At 42.3% G+C, this 26,526-nt stretch overlaps 1 protein-coding gene across 4 annotated transcripts in view; it reads right to left on the bottom strand.

Moving 5' to 3' along the window:
* The window catches only part of LOC123994760 (stromal interaction molecule 1-like), a 117,002-nt gene that overhangs the window by 35,029 nt on the left and 55,447 nt on the right, over window positions 1–26,526 (bottom strand). For all 4 annotated transcript variants that reach the window (XM_046297730.1, XM_046297733.1, XM_046297732.1 and 1 more), the window contains one exon: window positions 25,854–26,031. In XM_046297730.1, the coding sequence (XP_046153686.1) occupies window positions 25,854–26,031 (178 nt within the window). The remainder of the gene's footprint in view (window positions 1–25,853; window positions 26,032–26,526) is intronic.

The raw sequence follows: 26,526 nt of genomic DNA, 5'->3' as shown, positions 1-26,526 counted from the left end.
GAGTTCCTGTTCCTCTTATAGAATATTAGCTCAAAAGTATTCTGGAGCTCTTGCATCTAAATATAAACAGTACCAGCACCCAAAATGAGTACCGGAACCCATTTCAGTCCAAGTCAAGCACTGATAAGCACTGATAAGAAGCCTATTTTATGTTTCCACTGGATCAGAGCATGACATTTTTCCTTTCACGCTGAGTGGTTATCAAACCTGGAAAGATTTTTCAAATACATTGAGAAACTATTGTCATTATTAACTAATTATTATCGACTAATTGGGGTCAGCCCTAGTTATCTATCACTTGTTTTCTTTGGTGAAAATAAATCAAACAAAACAATCCTGTTATCTAAAAATGGACATATCAATATAACTGATAGGGAATGAGTAGTTTAGTTTAGTCTACTTCCTGGCAAAGTTTCAGTAAGAAACAAAATACCAATATCGCCCATATACGTAGTGGGAGGATGTTCTACAACTCGTAACAGCAGGGGGAGCCAACAGGAGGACAGAGAGCAGCCTTGGGAGATCAAAAGTCACAAAAACAGACAGGCAGGCAGACAAGCAGACAGACATGCTCTCCACAGAGCCAGAAAGACGGGAGAGATTAAATTAAGGGGAGAGAAAGTGGGGAGGGAGAGCAGAGCAGGGGAGGGGAGGAGAAAGGGGTGACAGTTGGGGGTATTGAGGGAATGGGGATAAATGTTTTTGAGCCTGCACGTGACTGTGTGTATTTTATGAGATAGAGAGGGGGGGTATATCTCTATAATCAAAGAGAGAGAGATATTTTGAGAGGGGACACACCCTTTCATAGAGAACAAAGGGACTAGCTAGAGGGAATAGAGTGGAACTATGGGTTGATCCCGGTTTGTGTCTGCGTGTGCATTTCTCTCTGTGTGTGTGTTACCTGCATGGTCTCCATGGAGAGAAGGGAGAGTGTTGATGTGCCCTTGAGCAAGGCACTTAACCCTAATTTGCTCCAGGGGCACTGTACTACTATGGCTGACCCTGTAAAACAACACATTGCACTGCACGTATACAGTGTATGTGACAGTAAAACATCCATTTAAAAATAATAATGATTACTCTGTGTTTATCATTTGTAGTAGGCAAAATGACAGATCCACACTTTCTTGTGATTCTTGTTGTTGTCCATGTGTTATAAGACCAGACCATACGGTCATTCATTGAACCTTTATTTAGCCAGGTATACTATTGAGAACATTTACATTTTACAGCAATAACCTGGTTGGTCCAGAGGTGAACTGAACGATGTCTCTGTCTGCAGAGAGCTAAACCTTACAGACCATCATCTTTATTTGAGAGATCTGACATGACCAGGATTTGAGCCTGCAGCATGCCCATGGTTACATAATGTAATAAAACAGTGTGTGTGTGTGTGTGTTGTATGTGTGTGTGTTATGGTTTGAGACAGTCTGGCTGTATTCTCAGAGAACTGGCTGGTCTTTTCCCATGTAAGGGCCTCAGACAGAACCCCACGTCACTAAGCACTGACAGCAGGCCCCCAATGTCCGGTCTGGAGTGTGAAGTCACCAGCTGTGCTGGACCAAGCGGTGTCAAAAGCCCTGGTCTGCTCTAGAAAGCCTATGTAAATTACGATTGGGAGAACACCCCCCCCCCCCCTCCAACATTTTTAGGCGGACGTTTTGGCCACAAAAATGTGTTTATTATGATCAAGTTCGATCCCCAATTAATTATTTAAAAGTTTGCTACAAATCAAGATATTTATTGAAATAAATAGTGACCCATTCTGACTCCTACATTTGTCTTCACACAGGACTACGTGCTGACTCAGAACAATCACAGGCAGGCTAAAAGGAGGCTAGCACCCTCATACACGTACATCACATTTTGTTGTTACATTCTGAATTTAAAATGGATTCAATTGAGATGTTTTTTGTCACTGGCCTACACACAATACCACCTCATGTCAAAGTAGAATTATGTTTTTTGAAATATTTACAAATGAATACAAAATGTAAAGCTGAAATGACTTGAGTCAATAAGTATTCAAACCCTTTGTAATGGCAAGCCTAAATAAGTTCACAAGTAAAAATGTCCTTAACAAGTCACATAATAAGTTGCATGGTCTCACTCCGTGTGCAATAATAGTCTTCAATATTAATTGTTAACGAATACCTCAATTCTATATGTGGGGTACAGAGATATCTGGAAGGTCTCTCAGTCCAGCATATTCAAACACAAAGACAAGGGAGGTTTTCCAATGCGTTTCAAAGAAGGGCTCCTTTTGGTAGATGGGGGGGGGACATTGAATATCCACTTGAGTACGGTGAAGTTATTAATTACACTTTGTATGGTGTCACTAACTCAGTTGTCGGAGAGGAAGGAGACTGCTCGGGGATTTCACCATGAGGTCAATGGTGACAAACAGTTGCAGAAATAACTGGGGATGGGTCAAAAACATTGTAGTTACTCCACAATACTAACCTAATTAACAGAGTGAGAAGAAGTAAGCCTGTACAAAATAAAAATATTCCAAAACATGCATCCTGTTAGAAACAAGGCACTAAAGTAATACTGCAATAAAGTGTTATGCTTGGTGCAAATCAAATACTGTCTGGATTACTGCAACTCGCTGTTGGCTGGGCTCCCTGCCTGTGCCATTAAACCCCTTCAACTCATCCAGAACGCCGCAGCCCGTCTGGTGTTCAACCTTCCCAAGTTCTCTCACGTCACCCCGCTCCTCCGTTCTCTCCACTGGCTTCCAGTTGAAGCTCGCATCCGCTACAAGACCATGGTGCTTGCCTACGGAGCTGTGAGGGGAACGGCACCTCAGTACCTCCAGGCTCTGATCAGGCCCTACACCCAAACAAGGGCACTGCGTTCATCCACCTCTGGCCTGCTCGCCTCCCTACCACTGAGGAAGTACAGCTCCCGCTCAGCCCAGTCAAAACTGTTCGCTGCCCTGGCCCCCCCAATGGTGGAACAAACTCCCTCACGACGCCAGGACAGCGGAGTCAATCACCACCTTCCGGAGACACCTGAAACCCCACCTCTTTAAGGAATACCTAGGATAGGTTAAGTAATCCCTCTCACCCCACCCCCCCTAAGTTTTAGATGCACTATTGTAAGTGACTGTCCCACTGGATGTCATAAGGTGAATGCACCAATTTGTAAGTCGCTCTGGATAAGAGCGTCTGCTAAATGACTTAAATGTAATGTAAATGTCATACCCTGATCTGTTTCACCTGTCTTGTGCTCGTCTCCACCCCCCACCAGGTGTCTCCAATTTGTCCCCATTATCTTCTGTATATTTATACCTGCGTTTTCTGGTTGTCTGTCAGTTAGTTTTGTCTTGTCAGGTTGTTCCAGTGTGTTTTCCTGTTTCTCAAGTTTTGTTTTCTAGTCTTCCCGTTTCTTTTATTTATATATATATATATATATATTTACCCCCCCTTTCTCCCCTATTTCACTGTATCCAATTGGTAGTTAAGAGTCTTGTCCCATCGCTGTGGATGATATTATAAATATTTGTTGGTCTGATGTGATTAATGAGGTGCTGCACTTGATGAATTTATGAAATTTCTTCTTGCAACTATTGATAAACACGCACCTGTTAAGAAACTGACTGTTAAGGCTCCATGGATTGATGAGGAATTGATAAACTGTATGGTTGTAAAAGATGGGGCAAAAGGAGTGGCTAATAAGTCTGGCTGTACATCTGACTGGCTGACTTACTGCAAATTGAGAAATGATGTGACTAAACTCAACAAAAAGAAGAAGAAACTTTATTATGAAGTCAAGATGAATGATATAAAGAAAGATGGAAAAAAACTTGGACTACTTTAAATTAAATTATGGGCAGAAAGACAAATTCAACTCCATCTTTCATCGAATCAGACGGCTTATTCATCGCAAAACCATTTGATGTTGCCAATTATTTTAATGATTATATCATTGGCAAAGTGGGCAAACTTGCTCACTGTGAGCAAACAGAGAAATTATATTCATGCATAACAAAAACTAATAATGAATGAAAAGCAGTGCAAGTTTGAATTTTGTAAAGTAAGGAGAGTGTGGGAGAGGTGGAAGAGGTGGAAAAATGATTGTTATCGATCAATAATGACAAACCTCCTGGCATAGACAACTTAGATGGAAAGCTACTGAGGATGGTAGCTGACTCTATGGCCACTCCTATCTGTCATATTTTTAATCTGAGCCTGGAGGAAAGCCTTTGTCCCCAGGCCTGGAGGGAAGCCAAAGTAATTCCGCTACCCAAGAATGGTAAAGCAGCCTTTACAGCAGACCTATAAGCTTCCTGCCAGCTTTTAGCAAACTGTTGGAAAAAAAATTGTTTGACCAAATACAATGCTATTTCTCTGTAAACAAATTAAAAATACTTTCAGCATGCTTATTGAGAAGGGCACTCAACATGTACTGCACTGACACAAATGAATGATGATTGGTTGAAAGAAATTGATACGAAGATTGTGACCTAGATAGTTTGTGTGTATGTACTGATATTTAGGCTCCGTGTGCCTTTTTTTTAAATGTATGTAGTACTGTCCTTGAGCTGTTCTTGTCTAATAGGAATTGTTCGCTAGATTACTTGTTGGTTATTACTGCATTGTCGGAACTAGAAGCACAAGCATTTCGCTACACTCGCACTAACATCTGCTAACCATGTGTATGTGACAAAATTTGATTTGATTTGATTTAATGTTTTGTATGATGTCATTCTGTATTATGTTTCATGTTTTGTGTGGACGCCAGGAAGAGTGCTCCCTGCTTTCGCAACAGCTAATGGGGATCCTAATGAAATACCAATACCAACGGTCTCGACCAATACTGTACGGTCGAGAGCCATGCATCCTCCGAAACACAACCCAGCTTCTTGACACAATGCCCGCATAACCCGGCAGCCAGCCGCACAAATGTGTCGGAGGAAACATCGTACACCTGGTGACTGTGTCAGCATGCATTGCACCCGGCCCGCCACAGGAGTCGCTAGAGCGTGATGGGACAAGAACATCCCTGCAGGCCAAATCCTCCCCTAACCCGGACGACAGTGGCCCAATTGTGCGCCGGCCCATGGGTCTCCCGGTCGCGGCCGGCTGCGACAGAGCCTGGACTCGAACCAGGATCTTGCGCCACTCGGGAGGCAGTCTTCCCGTTTCTGACCATTCTGCCTGCCCTGACCCTGAGCCTGCCTGCCATTCTGTCCCTGTATTGACTCTGCCTTGGATTACTGACCTCTGCCTACCCTTGATGTTCCGTTTGCCTGCCCTCTCTTGTATGATAAATCTGAGATTCGAACGGTCTGCCTCCTGTGTCTGCATCTGGGTCTCACCCGGAGTCGTCATTAATACAACACTGAGTACCACTCTGCATATTTTCAAGCATAGCGGCGGCTGCATCATGTTATGGGTATGATTGTAATCGTTAAGCAAGTTTTTCAGGATAAAAAATAAATGGAATGGAGCTAAACACAGGCAAAATCCTATTGGTAAATCTGGTTCAGTCTGCTTTCCACCAGACACAAGGAGATTAATTCAACTTTCAGCAGGAGCTCTTAGAGACTTACCCAGAAAGACTCAAAGCTGTAATTGCTGCCTAATATGATTTGACTCAGGGGTGTGAATACTTATGAAAATTAGATATTTCTATATTTAATTTTCAATACATTTGCAAACATTTCTAAAAATATATGTTTTCACTTTGTCATTAAGGGGTATTGTGTGTAGATTAGTGAAAGAAAAATGCAATTGAATCCATGTTGGATTCAGGCTGTAACACAACTAAATGGAATTAGTCAAGAGGAATGAATACCCTATAATGGGGATGACATAGCGGAGAATGGACGATTGAACTCACACACTGATTGAAATATCTATTTAGTATGCAATACATTTTGAAATCCAAACTACATCATATGTTAACAGTTTTGACTTGAGGTTAGTAGGGGTGGCAGGTGTCGGCCTAAAAGAGAAATGGTATGTTTTCTTTTGTTATGTGAGTCGGTCTCATCTGTCGGTCATAGTCTAGAACAAAACAAAGGACTTATGTAAAAGTAAATGTTGTAAAATACACTTTGCATAAACCCTTAACTTAAAATAACTTTACAAACAACTGTTCTTTTGCATTGATTGAATATTCAACATAAATTATCTAACAAACAACAGTCACAAAATAATAATACCTTAGGTTCACTTGTAAATGTCCCATACCTCGCGCATAAAAAAATGTGTCCGGGCCAGTAAATGATTAGAGTGAACCTCAAGTGACCTTAGTCGCAAGCAATTGACCCATTCATACATTCAGAATGCAATAACCACCTGTTCCGCACAGGAATAGCAATGATAAGGATTCACTATCTTTTCACCAACAACTGAACACAACCCAACAGAGTAAAACACAATAAAAACAAATGAAATACCGCTTGGGAAAAGTTGTAGTCGGTCGGTCAGTCAATCTAATCCAAACAACAGATCGAGCCCCAGAGACCAGATGATACCAACGGAGATTTGTAGTTGTCCATTAATAGAAATGAGTGGATCCGATCATTGTTAATCTTATAACACTGCTACAATGCACACTGTTAAATACAACAAAAAGATCTGAAAGGAGCTATGGAACTGAGGGTTTAACCATCTTTGCGCAGCTAATGCTATCAATTTAATGGGGAAATAAAGGAGCAGCACTGAGACAGTCAGATGTAATTTGGGGCCTTCGCACACCCCCCCTTGAAAAAAGCCAACCACTACTGTGGAAGCCACATCTTGGTCTGGGAAACATAAGTCTCCCCCTCATTTTCCACTTCAAAGATATTCAGGACTTGGCGGTGCTCATTCTCCTCAGCTGAGGTGTAACAGGCCTTCAAGTGTGAGACTTCTTGGTCCCGGAATCCGACAAAAGCCTCCTCATAATTTTCCTCTTCAAAGACATATCAGGACCTTGCTGTGCTCAATTTTCTCAAATTCTTCAGCTGAGGGGTAACAGGCCTTAAGGAACCTGGAACAGTATTGTACTTTTCATTTCTGTAACTCTTGCAACCATAGCCATAGCCATAGCCCCTCTGATGAGTCGGGTGCTTGGTTTGTTGGTCTTGAACACCTACACAAGGAGGAATTGACAGTGAAGCATCTTCATTCCAGGTTCTTCCACCTTTCCAAAGCCCAGACAACTGCAAGACACTCTTGCTTGGCTTTGGAATCGTTCCGTTTCGCTCCATTCAACAGGCGAACACCAGCACTTCTTCAGTGCCAATTACAGTCCTAGGACAGCAACAGCTCCAACATCACTTGCATCAGTGTAAACAACAAAAGGACAATCAAAGTTGGATGACCCAAACTGGGAGGTGTGATAAGGTGTCGCATCAGGGTTTCAAAGGAGGTAGGGCAGTCTGCCGTCCATCGGAACTTTGGTCCTTTCCACGTTGAGTGGTTCTGCCACCAGGGAGAAGTTTGACACAAACTGATGGTACCATCCTGTCATCCGGACAACAGTTGAAGGGCCTTGAGGGTGGTTGGCACAGGGAAGTCTTGTTCAGCCTTGGTCTTTTCAGGATCAACATGGATGCCATCAGAGGACACAATATGACAAGGAACTTCAGGGAGGTTTGGCAGAAGTTGCTCTTTTTCATGTTCACAGTCAGACCAGCTTCTCTTAGCTTGTCCAACACTGCTTGAAGATTATGAAAGTGTTGTTCTCTGGTCTGGGATTAGATAATTATATCGTCTAGATAGACTAAACAGGGCTCACCAAACGCAATCTCCATGAGTCTTTGGAAGATCGCAGGTGCATTCTTTAATCCAAAAGGCATCACCTTAAGGGAAATAAGGCCCTCAGCACAGACAAAAGCAGTCTTGTCCTTGCTGTCCTGGCACATCAAAACCTGTCAATAGCCACTATTGAGGTTGAGGGTGATGAACACAACAGTGTCAGACAATGACTCTAGGATCATTTGGATGGACGGAAGAGGATAGGCATCAGTCTGGGAGACGTTGATGGTCTTCCTATAGTCCACACAAAATCCAAGACCACCGGCCTTTTTGTGGATGAGGACAACAGGAGCAGCTACGGGAGAGGAGAAACGTTCATTATATCTTGTGTCGACAAATCATTAATGAGTCCCTTTGAATGATGATCTTTGATGTTGACAAACAATATAGCTTCTGCTTGTTAGGTATTTCCTGTGTAAGGAATATATTGTGCTTCAGGAAACCGATGCATCCCAGCTTTGAGGTACATACATCAGAGTTATTCTGTAACTGTTCCCACAGCCATAACTCCTATTGCTGTTCAAGCTGAGCTCTCCGAACAGCCTGTGAAAGGAGATCATCAGCAGGATTGCCAGGGGTTAGCTGTACCGGAGCAAAAGCAGAGAAGACTACCACACTTGGACCCCAATCATGTACAGTACCAGTCAAAAGTTTGGACACACCAACTCATTCAAGGGGTTTTCTTTATTTTCAAATAGTTCTACATTGTAGAATAATACTGAAGACATCACAACTATGAAATAACACATATGGAATCATGTAAACTCAGCAAAAAAAGAAACGTCTTTCAACTGCCTTTATGTTTTTGAAAATATTTGCATGAACATAAGATTCAACAACTGAAACAAACTGAACAAGTTCCACAGACATGTGACTAACATAAATTGAATAATGTGTCCCTAAACAAAAGGGAGGGGTCAAAATCAAAAGGTAACAGTCAGTATCTGGTGTGGCCACCAGCTGCATTAAGTACTGCAGCGCATCTTCCACACCCTCCAATCCAACAGGTTCCAGATGAGCTCAAAGGGACTGAGATCCAGGCTCTTCGCTGGCCATGGCAGAACACTGACATTCCTGTATTGCAGGAAATCATGCACAGAACGAGCAGTATGGCTGGTGGCATTATCATGCCGGAGGGTCATGTCAAGATGAGCCTGCAGGAAGGGTGCCACATGTGGGAGGAGGATGTCTTCCCTGTAACGCACAGCGTTGAGATTGCCTGCAATGACAAGCTCAGTCCGATGATGTTGTGACACACCTCCCCAGACCATGATGGACCCTCGACCTCCAAATCGATCCCGCTCCAGAGTACAGGCCTCGGTGTAATGCTCATTCCACTCTTACTGAGTTCTGTTAATTAGTGGGATAGAGTGCTCAGTGAGTCTGAGATCCATTGTGCTCTGTTGTTGCTCTTCACTCAGACGTTGGAATTTATGGTGAGATGAGCGCTTGGAGATGTGAGTCCAACAAATATCAATTATGTTACCTTGAAACTGTAGGACTACGACCTCTGGAGATGAACCAGAAGAGGGAGGAAGGTTGGGTGTCAGAGGAAGGGCTAGCTCAGAACTTCCACACAGGTCCATGTCAATAAGAGAGTAACTGGTTAGTCCTCTTGTGGCCTGTGGTCCAGCCCGAGCCTTCAGATTCCCAGAACTCTGGCCCAAATCAACTCCATTATCTCCATTCACATTATCCTTATTCTCATTATTATTTGCATTGTCCCCACTGTTATTTGCATTATAAGCTCCGATGTCAGAATTACCCTGTGCATTCCCATTGACAGGTATAAGGAAGAGCACATTTTCTTGGGTTGAATCCAATGTTGTAATTCCACAGACACAAACCAAATATTTGCATTGGTTATTTCTCAATATTGGTCATGTCCCATCTGGGGCACCATTTTTTAAGTAACGACTTCGACATGACTTGAGGTTAGTAGGGGTCAGTGGTGACCCGTAATTCAGGGCAGGTGGAGCAAACCCCCTGGTTTGAGCAAAAAATAAAATATACACCCACTATCATTCAAAGGTTTGGGGTCACTTCGAAATGTCCTTGTTTTTGAAAGAAAAGCAATTTTTTGTCCATTAAAATAACATCAAATTTATCAGAAATACAGTGTAGACATTTGTTTGTTGTAAATTACTATTGTAGCTGGAAACGGCAGATTTTTAAAAAATAAATGGAATTTATCAGGGCACAAGGCAAGACCCAGATGCAGAACCATGAGGGGGCAGATGGTTGGAGTCTTACAATGTTTATTAATCCAAAGGGGTAGGCAAGAGAATGGCCGTGGACAGGCAAAAAGGTCAAAAACAGATCAGAGTCCAGGAGTTACAGAGGGGCAGACAGGCTCGTGGTCAATACTGGCACAGAGACAGGAAACACAACAACAAGCGACACAACAACAAGCGACACCTGGCGGGGGTGGAGACAATAACGAGGACAGGTGAAACTGATCAGGGTGTGACAGAAAATCTACATAGGCTTACAGAGACCCATTACCAGCAACCATCACTCCTGTGTTCCAAAGGCACGTTGTGTTAGCTAATCCAAGTTTATCATATTTAAAGGCTAATTGATCATTAGAAAATAATTTTGCAATGATGATAGCACAGCTGAAAACTGTTGTCCTGATTAAAGAAGCAATAAAAAACGGCCTTTAGATTAGTTGAGTATCTGGAGCATCAGCGTTTGTGGGTTCGATTACAGGCTCAAACTGGCCAGATACTAGAGACACTAATGTACTTGGCCTCTTGCTCAGTTGTGCACTGGGGCATCCCACTCTTTCTATTCTGGTTAGAGCCTGTTTGTGCTGTTCTGTGAAGGGAGTAGTACACAGCGTTGTACGGGATCTTCAGTTTTTTGGCAATTTCTCACATGGAATAGCCTTAATTTCTCAGAACAAGAATAAACTGACGAGTGTCAGAAGAAAGTTATTTGTTTCTGGCCATTTTGAGCTTGTAATCGAACCCACAAATGCTGATGCTCCAGATACTCAACTAGTCTAAAACAATCAGTCGTTTCCAGCTACAATAGTCATTTACAACAAACAATGTCTACACTGTATTTCTGATAAATTTGATGTTATTTTAATGGACAAAAAAAAGGCTTTTCTTTCAAAATCAAAGGACATTTCTAAGTGACCCCAAATTTGAAACGGTAGTGTATATATCATATTTTAATTTCTTGGGCTTGCCTGTTTTGCATGTTATTTGGCATTAATACGTGTCACATATCAGTTTGCAAACAATGTAAATAAATAAGTCATTCAGTTAATAAAACTGCATACACACATGGTCTCTTTGTTTTCTTGAGTAAAGAAGCTCCAAAATGCAGATGTTTCAGTCTAGCTCAGTGCTTCCTGTGATGGTGGGGAGAGCCAGCAGAAAATACGGAGCGTTGCGCCGTGATTGGCTCAGTGTTCTGTCACTCATGGGGACAGTACGTTATCACCAAGTTTAAGTGCTTAGGAAGGGTAGACATCCCAAATTTCAGCTCTTTGGGTCCTGCCATAGAGTTATATTACAAGTGCCCTTCCAAGAAGGCTCAAGGTCATTGGCCACAGATAAAATGACGTCAAATCACATTGTATGTACTGTAGCTTTGATTGGACTGATCATGTCAACATCTTACTTTCAAAGTCTTAGCTAGCAGTCATCATGAATCAAGTCGACAATCTACTGGCAAATCCTTTTTAATCCTCGTCATATGAAGAGAAATTATAGATAAAACGTATCGGTGCTCATCGGCCATTGGACATAAAGATTACACAACAAGTTGGAAATCGCAAATTGAACAATGAGTTGCTTGGAAGGAATCAGTGGTTAACTGCAAGCGTTGCAAAGAAACAACTAACGTTAGCCTGCTATTCAGTGGAGTGGCTTTGTGTTTTTTCCCCCCAGAGATCCCACCATAAAGCCAGAGAATGCAAGACTTTGATGACTAAGTTTGCCTAAAATGTCTTGTATACTGCTGCATAAATGATATAAAATGGAAGGGAGATATGTATACTGTAGCTAGGAAAGTAATACTGCGTGTACGTTGTGTAGTAAGCTGTTAGTAAGCCCATGTGCCTCACCCTAATAAATTTGGTCTATTTTCACCAACACAGGATTGTAAACACATTGTTTGTGGCCAGTGTGGTTTTATTTATTTCACCTCTATTTAACCAGGTAGGCCAGTTGAGAACAAGTTCATTTACAACTGAGACCTGGCCAAGATAAAGCAAAGCAGTGCAACAAAAATAACAGAGTTACACGTGGGCTAAACAAATGTACAGTCAATAACACAATAGAAAATATGTATACAGTGTGTGCAAATGGAGTAAGGAGGTAAGGCAATCTATAGGCTATAGTGGCAAAGTAATTACAATTAAGCAATTGACACTGGAGTGATAGATGTACAAGTAGAAATACTGGTGTGCAAAAGAGCAGAAAACAACCAAAAACAAATATGGGGATGAGGTAGGTAGGTAGTTGGATGGGCTATTTACAGATGGGCTGTGTACAGCTGCGGCGATTGGTAAGCTGCTCTGACAGCCGATGCTTGAAGTTAGTGAGGGAGATATACTGTAAATCTCCAACTTCAGTGAGTTTTTGCAATTTGTTCCAGTCATTGGCCACAGAGAATTGGAAGGAAAGGCCGCCAAAGGAGGTTTTGGCTTTGGGAATGACCAGTGAGATATACTTGCTGGAGCTCATGCTATGGCTGGGTGTTGCTATGGTGACCAGTGAGCTGAGATAAGGCAGAGTTTTACCTAGCAGAGATTTATAGATTACCTGGAGCCAGTGGGATTGGCGACGAATATGTAGCAAGGACCAGCCAACGAGAGCATACAGGTCGCAATGGTGGATAGTATATGGGGCTTTGGTGACAAAACGGATGGCACTGTGATAGACTACATCCAATTCGCTGAGTAGTGTTGGAGACCTATTTTGTAAATGATATCGCCAAAGTCAAGGATTGGCAGGATAGTCAATTTTACGAGGGTGTTTGGCAGCATGAGTGAAGGAGGCTTTGTTGCTAAATAGGAAGCCAATTCTAGATTTAATTTTGGATTGGAGATGCTTAATGTGAGTCTGGAAGGAGAGTTTAGTCTAGCCAGACACCTAGGTATTTATAGTTGTCCACATATTTTAAGTCAGAACCATTCAGAGTAGTGATGCTAGGCGGGCGGGTGCGGGCGGGCGGGTGCGTGCAGCGATCGGTTGAAGAGCATGCATTTAGTTTTACTAGCGTTTAAGAGTAATTGAGGCCACGGAAGGAGTGTTGTATGGCATTGAGGTGAATCAGAGAATCACCCGCAGCAAGAACGACACCATTGATATGTATGTTTGCAGACTTTTTTATAATGCTTTATTTCCAACGCTGTATTGTAAACACATCGTTCGAGGCCGGTGTTTGCAGACTTTTTTGTACAGCTTTGACAGTGCTACTGATAGTAGTGGTGGCGCTTGGCTTCCACGTGCAAATATAGCACATACACAAAACATTCTATAGAATTGTGTTATTTGACGTGTCAAATTAAAAGCTTACTTAACACGTCAAATAGTTTTTTAGTTATTTTTTGACACACAATTTGTTAAATTATTTTATTTAACTAGGCAAGTCAGTTAAGAACAAATTCTTATTTACAATGACGGCCTAGGAATATTCAGTTAACTGCCTTGTTCAGGGGCAGAAAGACAGATTTTTACCTTGTCAGCTCAGTAATTTGATCTCGCAACCTTTTGGTTACTGCCCCAACAGTCTAACCACTTGGCTACCTGCCACCCCAAAGACCCAAACGGCCTTCAATGTGCCTCACCCTAATGATTTGGTCTCTTTTCACCTCTTATTTTCACCTACTGTTCTAACTTGGTGGTGCACATGTAGCCTGCCTAAAACCTGTTTTAGAGAAATGCAATCATCGAATATTGTTAGAGTTTTCATTGTCTGTTAATATGTCACCTTTATTTATCCGATGGTTCTGACTTGTACATGGAGTACACTGTAAGAACGACCCATGTTCTGAATTCTGTCACTGTACATTTCAAAAGTGCTGACCAAATAGTAATATATTGACCACGTCCGTCGTCGCTTTCTAAGGAATGTCTTAATCTAAATTACAGACTGCGTCTTATACTCTCGTCATCCCCTTATGCCATAGTTTGGAGATCTCAATTGTCAGTAGAAACCACATTTGTTTAAGCAAGTCAGCCATATCAGCTATGTTTTTTTAAAGGCAGTAAATGAAGCTGAATGAACTGTTTCGCTGCCAGACAAGGCTCCGCTGATAGCCAGGTGTAGCAGTGGTAAGGTGTTGGGACATTATGTAGGCCCTAACATTTTGTGGACACCATTTGTCACCATTATAGTGCAATTGATATATTGTTTAGTGTTGGGTAGTGACTTTGCTGGCATACATCCAACTTTTTTTTTGCCCCACCAAGATTCATGCTAAAATCGCCACTGGTAGGAGTGCAAGGTAGGTCGGCCTACCAGAGCAATTGTATGATTTATTTTTATGTTTTGTGAGTCAGTCTCATCTTTCAGTCATAGTCTAGACCAATACAAAGGACTTGTGTAAAAGTCAGTGTTGTAAAATACACTTTGCATAAATCCTTAAACATTAAAATAAATGACTTCAAAATAAGTGTTATTTTGCTTTGGTTGTATACTCAACATAAATGATCTCACAAACAAAAAAAAGTCACAAAATAATAATAGCTTATGGTCACTTGTAAATGTCCCATACCTCGGGCTCGTCCAGACCTGTAAATGATTAGAGTGAATCAAGTGACCTCAGTCGCAAGCAATTGTCCATTCATAAAGTCAGAATGCAATAACCACCTATTCCTCACAGGAATAGCAATGATAAGGATTCCCTATCTTTTCACCAACAACTGAACTCATAACCCAACAGAGTAAAATCACAAAAACAAATGAAATACTGCTTGGGAAAGGTTGTAGTCGGTTGGTCAGGCATTACAATCTGCCAATAGATCTCTAGCAGAGAAAAGCCCAGAGAACAGCTGATACCAACTGAGATTTGTAGTTGTCCATCAATAGAAATGATCTATGGATCTGATCCATGTTGATCTTATAGCTCAAATGCACACTGTTAAATACAACAAAAGGATTGAAAGGAGCTATGGACCTGAGGGTTTAACTTCCTAATCCGCACCACCGTTCCCCATCCTTGTGCAGCTAATGCTGGCCATTTATTTGGGAATTAACAGGAAAGTTCTGCATTGGGAGGAGCACTGGGATGGTTCAGACATTTTGGTTCGTCACAATATGTCTGAGGTTATTGTGCAGTTGCACAAATGATAAAGATGGTCTACAATCATATAAAACGACAGAAACGAGGTATAAATTATTTATTTTTTATTTTTTATCATGGAGTTATTGTGATGGTAGCCTATTCCCTTTTTATTTTCAGGTGGAAGGATCATGGTCATATGATAACTAGACTAGATACACTTAACTTTGCAGCAATTTGAGTTAGATTTTACAAAGAGAGTCACCATGCCGGCATGTTCTGTATTTAACTGTACTAATCGTAACTCGTAATTGGGTAAATCAGTCATAATTCTGATTATCATAGTTAATATTTGTTGTCCATTTTGTTTTCCAGTGATGACCGGGCTAGGTTCTAGGTAACGCTGAGCTTTCAAATTAACCTTCCGCTACAAAGGTTTAACATTAGGCTAGCATCAAGTTATTGCATGATTATGCAGGTTATGGGCATACCTGATGAACTTAGCTAACTTCATTTAGTCATCTTTGGTTTCATGATAGCAGTAGTAAGATGGTGATAAGTTTACATGCACAATATTAGGCCAACATCACTGGGTGCTTTGACAGGAATATAGAATTTAAACCTAGATGACACACATCATAAATAGAATGTTGCCATATCCCGAATAATACTGGAATATTAGGGGGCAGTATTGGGGTAGGGGGCAGTATTGGGTAGCTTGGATGAAAAACGTGCCCAAATTAAGCTGCCTGCTACTCAGACGTAAAAGCTAGAATATGCATATAATTAGTAAATTTGGATAGAAAACTCTGAAGTTTCTAAAACTGTGAATGATGTCTAAGTATAACAGAACTCATATGGCAGGCAAAAACCGGAGAAAAAAATCCAACCAGGAAGTGGGAAGGTTTGTAGTTTTTCAACTCGCCCCCATTGAAGATACAGGGTGATATTAGTCATGTTTCACTTCCCAATGCTTCCACTAGATGTCAACAGTATTTAGAACCTGTTTTGAGGATTCTAGCCTAAAGGAGGGGCTCAAAAGGGCTCTTTGAGTGAGTGATCTGGCAGAGTGCCACAGCCTCGGTCTGGCGCGCTCACGTGAAAGGTAGTTACGTTACACTTCATTTGTACAGAGAAAATAACTGTCAGGTTGGAACATTAATGAAGTTTTATGTTAAAAACATCCTAAAGATTGCTTCCATACTTAGTTTGGCATGTTTCTACGGGCTGTAACGGAACTCTTTGAACTTTTCGTCTGACGTGACCTGAACGGACTTTTGGATTTGTTTACCAAATGCTCTAACAAAAGAAGATATTTGGACATAAATGATGGACATTATCGAACAAATCAAACATTTATGGTGGAACTGGGATTCCTGGGAGTGCATTCTGATGAAGATCATCAAAGGTAAGTGAATATTTCAAATGGTATTTCTGAGTAATGTTGACTACCCAATATGGCGGGTATCTTTTTGGCTGCTTTGTTGTCTAAAGGCTGTACTCAGATTATTGCATGGTTTGCTTTCTCCGTAAAGTTTTTTGGAAATCTGATACAGCGGTTGCATTACAGAGAAGTTTATCTAAAGATCCATGTATAATAGTCGTATCTTTATCAATGTTTATTATGTGTATTTCTGTAAATTGGTGTGGCTCTGCAATATCACTGCATGTTTTAGAACTACTGAACGTAGCACCAATGTAAACTCCGATTTTTTTATATAAATATGAACTTTATCAAACAAAACATACATGTATTGTGTAACATGAAGTCCTATGAGTGTCATCTGATGAAGATCAAAGGTTAGTGATTAATTTTCCTCTCTTTCTGCTTTTTGTGACTCCTCTCTTTGGCTGAAAAAAATGGCTGTGTTTTTCTGTGGCTTGGTGGTGACCTAACATAATCGTTTGTGGTGCTTTCGCTGTAAATCCTTTTTGAAATCAGACACTGTGGCTGGATTAACGAGAATTCTCTTTAAAATGGTGTAAAATACTTGAGGAATTTTAATTATGGGGGGGGTGTACCAACGTTACAATGGCCAGTGCATTTTATTTAGTCTTGTAAAAATTTCTCAGTGTAAGTAAACACAATACTGGCCCTTACCCTGTGTTTACATTTATCAGGAGATAAATTCTTGGGTGCAGATTATAACATCCTGTAGACTTTACTAAGGAGAAGCCTAGACATGGACCATTGGAATGAATGGCACTGGGTTGTTGGATGAGATACATAAATAATGACATATGAAGACAGTGGAAAATATATTCTAAACATGGAATGACATGTAGTTAAATAAACATGATCAACACAACACGCTAAAGGCATACACTATGGCAACATCACCAGTTTAAGTACAATTATGTTCCTTGCACATATAGACTTTGTTGACGCATTAGGCTAGTATTTCTATTTGCAAGTCCCAGTCCAGAGCAAAGTCCTGACTTGTTATCTCCTCTACTGTCAGTGTTCAACTGAGGGGTATGAGGTTGGAGCTGTGGTTGTCAAGGTTGCTGCCCTCTGATTGCCCTTGTAACCTGAGCTGGTGAGTGCAGAGTATTTGATCCCAGTGGGAGATGGGGATGGTATATTATGGAAACTAACTTAGTGGATGAGGCAGAAAGAGAACTAAGTGCAGTGGTAGTGGGCATCATTAGGTACTGTCTAGATAGCCAATCAATCACTGGCACGATTAGAAATAATAGAAACCAGCAACCACATTTATGGACTCCTGTCATTATTTTAGAGTTACACCCTGACGTGGAATGAAATCCCCATTCATGAAGTGCCTCCTGTCCTTCAAAGGACTGTATTATAGATTGCTGACAGAAGCAGTAAGATAGGCCTAATTGGCTACTGTCCTTCTCTTGACAATGCATTTAATAGTTTATTTGTTTTTTCCCTTAACGCTGTATAATCCCACTCTCTGTTATGCTCTTCCTTAAATGTCTATTTCTGAGTATCTTGCGCTCATCTAATTCTTTCCTCCCCCTTCTTTCCCTTCCCTGCAGGACAAGAACCATCTGTAAATTGTACATTTTGGTGCTTAACTAAATATAAAAACCAATGAGGACAATACCCACTTTTTCATCTAATCTAATTGAGGTGTAAATTCAAATGTATGTTTTGATTATAGTTTATCAAGGACTGATCTGATACTTTTAATTGCTAGTAAATTATAACTTTTACTATACTTTAATCAACTAACAATCACTACCATGTTGTTACAATTGTCCTCTAGGTAAAGGAGCCCTGCTGGCCATATCCGACGTGAGAAATGGAAGCTGACAACTCATCCCCAGGTATGCTCCCACCACATTGAGGATGACAAGGCTGGGAACATGCAACTGAAGAAAGCTGTTCCAACCATATTATAACCATGGTTACCTGCAAGGAAACACGTGTCGCCATCATTGCTTTGCACAAAAAGGGCTTCACAGGCAAGGATATTGCTGCCAGTAAGATTGCACCTAAAGCAACCATTTATCGGATCAAGAACAGCGGTTCATTTGTTGTGAAGGCTTCAGGGCGCCCAAGAAAGTCCAGCAAGCGCCAGGACCGTCTCCTAAAGTTGATTCAGCTGCGGGATCGGGGCACCCCCAGTACAGAGCTTGCTCAGGAATGGCAGCAGGCAGGTGTGAGTGCATCTGCATGCACAGTGAGGCGAAGACTTCTCTCCAGGAAAAACATCAGGGACAGACTGATATTCTGCAAAAGATACAGGGATTGGACTGCTGAGGACTGGGGTGAAGTCATTTTCTCTGAATCCCCTTTCCGATTGTTTGGGCATCCGGAAAAAAGCTTGTCTGGAGAAGACAAGGTGAGTGCTACCATCAGTCCTGTGTCATGACAACAGTAAAGCATCCTGAGACCATTCATGTGTGGGGTTGCTTCTCAGCCAAGGGAGTGAGCTCACTCACAATTTTGCCTAAGAACACAGGCATGAATAAAGAATGGTACCAACACATCCTCCGAGAGCAATTTCTCCCAACCATCCAGGAACAGTTTGGTGACAAACATTGCCTTTTCCAGCATGATGGAGCACCTTGCCATAAGGCAAAAGTGATAACTAAGTGGCTCAGGGAACAAAACATCAATATTTTTGGTCCATGGCCAGGAAACTCGCCAGACCTTAATCCCATTGAGAACTTGGTCAATCCTCAAGAGGCAGGTGGACAAACAAAACCCCACAAATTCTGACGAACTCCAAGCATCGATTATGCAAGAATGGGCTGCCATCAGTCAGGATGTGGCCCAGAAGTTAATTGACAGTATGCCAGGGCGGATTGTAGAGGTCTTGAAAAAGAAGGGGCAACACTGCAAATATTGACTCTTTGCATCAACTTCATGTAATTGTCAATAAAAGGCTTTGACACTTATGAAATGCTTGTAATTACACTTCAGTATTCCATAGTAAAATCTGACAAAAAAATATCGAAAGACACTGAAGCAGCAAACTTTGTGGAAATTAATATTTGTGTCATTCAACTTTTGGCCACGACTGTACATGATGTTGATGTACTCACAACTGAGAATGAAGTCACCATTGAAGGGAATGATAATCACAGTGATGTGGCCACCCATGTGATCAAAGAGGAGGATATTCCTGTGCAGAACATGTGGACAGCGGTGGAGCAGACAGTGGGGCCTTGCCGGTCGGTGCAAATGAAGATGTTTGATTCCAACAAAGTAATATCACATGATCATAGCTACTTTGCCACTTCATCTGTAAACACTGTTTTGTTTCCAGACAAGTACTTTTGTCCTGTGGAAGTCTCACCACGGACACTGACTTGTAAACTTGTGAGAGCAGAAGACAGGCTGGGCACATGCAAGAGGAAACTGAAAATGGTAACCGCAGACAGTCAGATGATAGAAGAAAAAAAAAGTCTCATTGACGAGCTGAAAGAGAAACTGCTGATTCCAACATTGTGCCGAGTTGCTGCAGGGGTCTTTTAGTGGGGTGTCTAGAGAGCTTTTAACCAGGGTGCAACAAAAGAACAAGGTTATAGTACTCTGAGGGGAAGCGAGCCTTTGAGTCTGCTATTTATCTCTGCAATGGCAGGGTGGAGAATATTGACCTTGCACTGCCACACCAACACCATCCGGACCTGGTAAAGTAGTGTGACATCAAATCAAATTGTGTTTGTCACATGCTTCATAAAAAGGTGTGAACTAACAGTGAAATGCTTACTTACGGGGCCTAACCAGAAATGTAGAGAGAAATAATAGAGAAAAAGTCAATCACGTAATAAGAGATACATAATGAGTAAAGATAACTTGGCTCTACGTGCTAATTGAGGTAGATATGTACATAGAACGAGAAATAAAGTGACAGATAGTAAACGGTAGCAGCAGAGTATGTGATGAGTCAAAGTTTCTGCAAAAAAGGGCAATGCAGGTAGTCTAGGTAGCTATTTGGTTGACAATTTAACTGACTATTTAGTAGTCTTATGGCTCGGGGGTAGAAGTTGTTCAGGGTCCTGTTGGTTCCAGACTTGGTGCATCGGTTATGCTTGCTGTGCGGTAGCAGAGAGAACAGTCTGTGACTTGGGTGGCTGGAGTCTTTGACCATTTTTAGGGCCTTCCTCTGACACTGCCTGGTATAGAGGCCCTGCATGGCAGGGAGCGCGGCCCTAGTGATGTACTGAGCCGGATGCACTACCCTCTGTAGCGTCTTGCTGTCGGATGCCAAGCAGTTACCATACCAAGCAGTGATGCAGCCGGTCAAGATGCTCTCAATGGTGCAGCTGTAGAACTGAGGATTAGAGGGCCCATGACAATTTTTTTTCAGCTTCACGAGGGAGAAGAGACGTTGTCATGCCCTCTTCACGATTGTGATGGTGAGTTAGACCATGATAGATCCTTAGTGATGTGGACACAGAAGAACGTGAAGCTCTTGACCTTGCTCAACTTCAGCTCAGTCGAACTGAATGGGGGCGTGCTCGGCCCTTTGTTTCCTGTAGTCCACAATCAGCTTCTTTCTCTTGCTGACGTTGAGAGGTTGTTGTCCTGGCACCACACTGCCAGGCCTCTGACGTCCTCCCTATAGGCTGTCTCATCATCGTCTGATCAGGCCTACCACTGTCGCGTCGGCAAACTTAATGATTGTGTTGGAGGCTTGCGCGGCGACGCAGTCATGGGAGAACAGGGAGTACAGGAGGGGACTAAACACGCACCCCTGAGGGGCACCCCATGTTGAGGGTCAGCGTGGCGGATATGTTATTGCCTACCCTCATTACCTGGGGGTGTCCAGTCAGGAGAAAAAAACTAAATTTGACCCCGCCCTAGGTGACCCCGCCCTAGATGAGCTTCCTAAACAAGGTAATGAAGGCGGTATCTTATGACATTGCATGGCTAGGTGCCCACTTAGAATGCTTTTTTTATTTTTATTTTTTAACTACTAAATATTACATGCCCCCTCAGATCATGAACACCCACCCGGCATAAACTCTGTTCCTGTCTCCACTGCTGGCAGGCCTGACAATGCTACATTGGCAAAACCGGGCCTTGTAATTCACATACCATTTGTTATGATTAAGGAGAAACAAACCTTGGAGTGCACAACATCTTTATGGGGGATCCATGACCGGCTTTGGCACCCCTTAGAGCCACCTCTGCCTTGTGGTGAGTGGGCTTTAAATCAACCAGGCACCTAAATTTCTGTAAATTCAGTCTTTTCTCAAATTCCTACACCGCAGAATCATGTTCATTTGCATTTAACTATTTAACACCATTAAGGCTGGGTTAGCAATAAGATTATTCGTTTTTTTTGTCATGATGAGTCCAATTATTCAAAACAAATGTCAGTTCTGATCCTTAACAGATCACTATCCCTCTATTTCACACCTCTTACAAACAGCCAAGAAGTCAAGGGAAGGCTCTGTGGGGTTAAAGTTTGCTCATCACTGTTTAACAATGTGAATTACATTGGTCTTTACAAATTATGCATCTATACATTTCTCCTTCCATAATGTGGGTGAAGATGGGAAACAAGGCATCCATCCATGGCAATTACTGCTCAGTACCATGTCCACTTTCACCCTTGCCAGCACACCCCCAGATGTCCCAAGACAAGTGGAGGCTGCTGAAGGGAGGACGACTCATAATAATGGCTGGAACGGTACGAATGGAATGGCATCAAACCATGTGTTTGATATATTGGATACCATTCCACTGATTCCGCTTCAGCCATTACAATGAACCCGTCCTCCCCAATTAAGGTGCCACCAACCTCCTGTGCCCAAAACATGTTTCCTAAGGCGGGATGGATCTTGAGTTTTTCACCTTCAACCTTAGATATGCCTTAGATGCCCTTTCACATGGGCAGTTCCTGGATAAGGACTTGCCCAGTTACAGAGAACACTAACAATACTTGGTTTACTTTCCCAGATACGGTACCGTCTATTAGTGGACCTACACCCTTGAACTGAGATAGTGGCATTTGTTTGGAGTGCCTAAGTAAATACTAAAAATATCCTGTCAGGTAAGATCAGCATTGGTATTTTTGTGACTACACTTTGCTCATATGTGTAATTTGCTACTCTTAATAATATCTTATTTGAATGCAAAATGGATGAGCACCTCAAATGTGTTTGCAGGGTTGCGATTTAGGCCTCATTTGTGCCATGCACTGTGAGGTACAAACCATTGAGGTCATACAAGTAGTCATAGTCTCTTGGTTGTACTCTTAGTTATGGCAGTTACATTGCTTCCTTTGATGCATTTCCAGCTCCATTTCCAAAGCCACCTTTCCAGAAACAATTCTCACTGTTGCCACTGGCTATAGACCACTGGCCCCAGCTGTGCCCTGGACACCATATGTGAATTGATTGCCCCCCATCTATCTTCAGAGCTTGTGCTGTTAGGTGACATAAACTGGGACATGCTTAACACCCCGACAGCCCTACAATCGAAGAATGATAACCTCAATCTCACACAAATTATCAATGAACCTACCAGGTACAACCCCAAATCCGTAAATACGGGCACCCTCATAGATATCATCCTAACCAACCTGCCCTCCAAATACACCTCTGCTGTTTTCAACCAGGATCTCGGCGATCACTGCCTCATTGCTTGCATCCGTAATGGGTCTGGTTATCCTTTAAGTGGTTTCCTTACCATCTTAAATAAGCATGCCCCATTCAATTATTTTGTAACCAGGAACAGATATAGCAGAAGACTAATTGAGAATTTCAATAAGCATTTTTCTACAGCTGGCCATGCGTTCCACCTGGCTACCCCTACCCGGTCAAAAGCCCAACACCAACAGCTACTTGCCCAAGCCTCCCCATTGCTTCTTCACCCAAATAGCTGATGTTCTGAAAGAGCTGCAAAATCTGGACCCATACAAATCAGCTGGGCTAGACAATCTGGACCCTCTTTCTAAAAATGATCCGCCGAAATTGTTGCAACCCCTATTACTAGCCTGTTCAACCGCTCTTTCGTACCATCAGAGATCCCAAAAGAACGGAAAGCAAAACTGCTACAGACCTATATCTATCCTACCCTGCCTTTCTAAGGTCTTCGATAGCCAAGTTATCAGATCACCGACCATTTCTAATCCCACCGCACCTTCTCCACTATGCAATCTGGTTTCAGAGCTGGTCATGGGTGCACCTCAGCCACTCTCAAGGTCCTAAACAATATCATAACCACCATTGATAAGAGACAATACTGTGCAGCTGTATTTATCGACCTGGTCAAGGCTTTCGACTCTGTCAATCACCACATCCTCATCGGCAGACTCGATAGCCTTGGTTTCTCAAAGGACTGCCTCGCCTGGTTCACCAACTATTTCTCAGATAGAGTTCAGTGTGTCAAATCGGAGGGCCTGTTGTCCGGACTTCTGGCAGTCTATGGGGGTGCCACAGGGTTCAATCCTCGTTCCGACTCTCTTCTCTGTATACATAAATGTCATCACTCTTGCTGCTGGTGATTCTCTGATCTACCTCTACGCAGACGACACCATTCTGTATACATCTGGCCTTTCTTTGGACACTTAACAAATCTCCAAACGAGCTTCAATGCCTCAACTGCTCTTAAATGCAAGTAACACTAAATGCATGCTCTTCAACCGATCGCTGCCCACACTTGCTCGCCCATCCAGCATCAATACTCTGGATGGTTCTGTCTTAGAATATGTGGACAACTACAAAATACCTAGGTGTCTGGTTAGACTGTAAACTCTCCTCCAGACTCACATTAAGCATCTCCAATCTAGAATCGGCTTCCTATTTCGCAACAAAGCATTCGTCACCCATGCTGCCAAACATACACTCAGAAAACTAACTATCCTACCGATCCTCGACTTCGGTGTTGCAATTTACAAAATAGCCTCCAACACTACTCAGCAAATTGGATGTAGTCTATCACAGTGCCATCCGTTTTGTCACCAAAGTCCCATATACCACCCACCACTGCGACCTCTATGCTCTCGATGGCTGACCCTCGCTTCATATTCGTCGCCACACCCACTGGCTCCAGGTAATCTATAAGTCTTTGCTAGGTAAAGCCCCGCCTTATCTCAGCTCACTGGTTACCATGCAGCATCCACCCGTAGCACGCACTCCAGCAGGTATATTTCACTGGTCACCCCCAAAGCCAATTCCTCCTTCAGCCACCTTTCCTTCGAATTCCCTGCTGCCAATGATTGGAACGAACTGCAAAAATCACTGAAGCTGGAGACTTATATCTCCCTCACTAGCTTTAAGCAACAGCTGTCAGAGCAGCTCACAGATCACTGCACATAGCCCATCTGTAAATAGCTCATCCAACTACCTCATCCCTATACTCTTATTTATTTAGCTCCTTTGCACCCCAGTATCTCTACTTGCACATTCATCACGCCAGTGTTTAATTTCTATATTGTAATTATTTTGCCACTATGGCCTATTTATTGCCTTACCTCCCTTATCCTACCTCATTTGCACACACTGTATATAGACTTTTTCTATTGTATTATTGACTGTTTGTTTATTCCATGTGCAACTGTGTTTGTGTCGCACTGCTTTGCTTTACCTTGGCCAGGTCGCAGTTGTAAATGAGAACTTGTTCTCAACTAGACTACCTGGTTAAAGGTGAAATAAAACAAATACAAATAAACATTTCTTACCAGGATTCTCTCACCTGACATTATTTGAAGGACCATTTCATGTCCAAAAAAAAACAATTTAATGTCGCCAAGAAACAGGCAAGTAATGTGGACTCAACTTTTGTTACAGTGAAAAGGATTTGAATTGTGGGTTCCAATCTGGTGCGCCGAGCTGAATCAAGGGCTATCCAAACTTTGGAGTAACCTCAGGCTTAATGCCACAGTGTCCTCGTTTTGACAACATACAAGCTACAGTATATATTTTGCACACACACCTTCCCACATGAAACTTAAATAAGCAAACATTATCAATACAATAATGTAACCACCTACACACGGTCTTGTACAACTAGACTTGTGGCGACACACATTTCAGTCCAATTTAAAATCCTATTTTCCATGTACCCTAACCTGAAAACCTTAACCCTAAACCTAACTGTAGCTCCTAACCCCAACCTTAACCCTAAACTTAGAAGTATCATTTGACCTTGTGGGGCCAAATAAAAAATGTCCCCAGATGGTCAAATTTTGGTTTACTATTCTGGTATGGACTTTTGGTCCCCACAGGTATAGTTAAACACATCCATCCACGAACACTTTTTGCTGACTCTGTACAATATAAATACACTCAAGTCAAATACATGTGTTCATGTCTCTGTGTGAGGATGTGTGTGTGTGTGTGTGTGTGAGAGAGGATGTGTCTGTGATAATCTGCTCTCTGCAGTCCCTCCAGGTGTGTGTGTGTGTAATGTGACTGACTTCTCTTGCAGGTCGTGCAGGCTCTGCTCTGCTCTCTGTAGGCCCTCCAGGTCCCTCATCATCTTGCCCAGGTGGTCTTTGGAGCTACGGTTCTGGATGTAAGCAAACCAGCAGCCACCCAGTGCCATCACTATAGAGACCACCAACATCAGGTCCTTCAGGTAGCTGTGTCTGCTCACTGGCATAGGGAGAGAAGGGGTCGGGGGTGAGTGGGAGAGGGACAGAAACAGACATGGTTTCGTTTAAGTTGATTTCACGTGTGTTGAGAACCCAAATTGTATTCTGATCTGAAGAGGACTAGCCAGAAGAGGCCTGGCAACCCTCTGAACCTGGTTCCTCTCTAGGTTTCTGCCTCCTAGGGAGTTTTTGCTTCTGCCTATGCATTTCTTGCTCTTCTGGGTTTTAGGCCGGGTATCTGTAAAGCACTTTGAAAACTGCTGATGTAAAAAGCGCTTTATAAAATACATTTGATTGATTGATCTGATGCCTTTGCGTGTGAAGGAAGTTTCCTTTCCTTTGACATCGAGGGGAATGTTGATACAATGGGTGTGATCATGAGTGACAAAGATGTGATCATGGGACAAGTTATGGTTACGCTGTAGGCTACACTGAGTAACATTTGTGGAACAAAATGTGTGCATAAACAGGTGTGTCTGACTGAACAAATGAGTTA

The sequence above is a fragment of the Oncorhynchus gorbuscha genome, linkage group LG14 (assembly GCF_021184085.1).
Source record: "Oncorhynchus gorbuscha isolate QuinsamMale2020 ecotype Even-year linkage group LG14, OgorEven_v1.0, whole genome shotgun sequence".
Taxonomy (NCBI): domain Eukaryota; kingdom Metazoa; phylum Chordata; class Actinopteri; order Salmoniformes; family Salmonidae; genus Oncorhynchus; species Oncorhynchus gorbuscha.
Note: the sequence above shows the minus strand (reverse complement) of the source record. Positions and strands in the feature narration are given on the sequence as shown.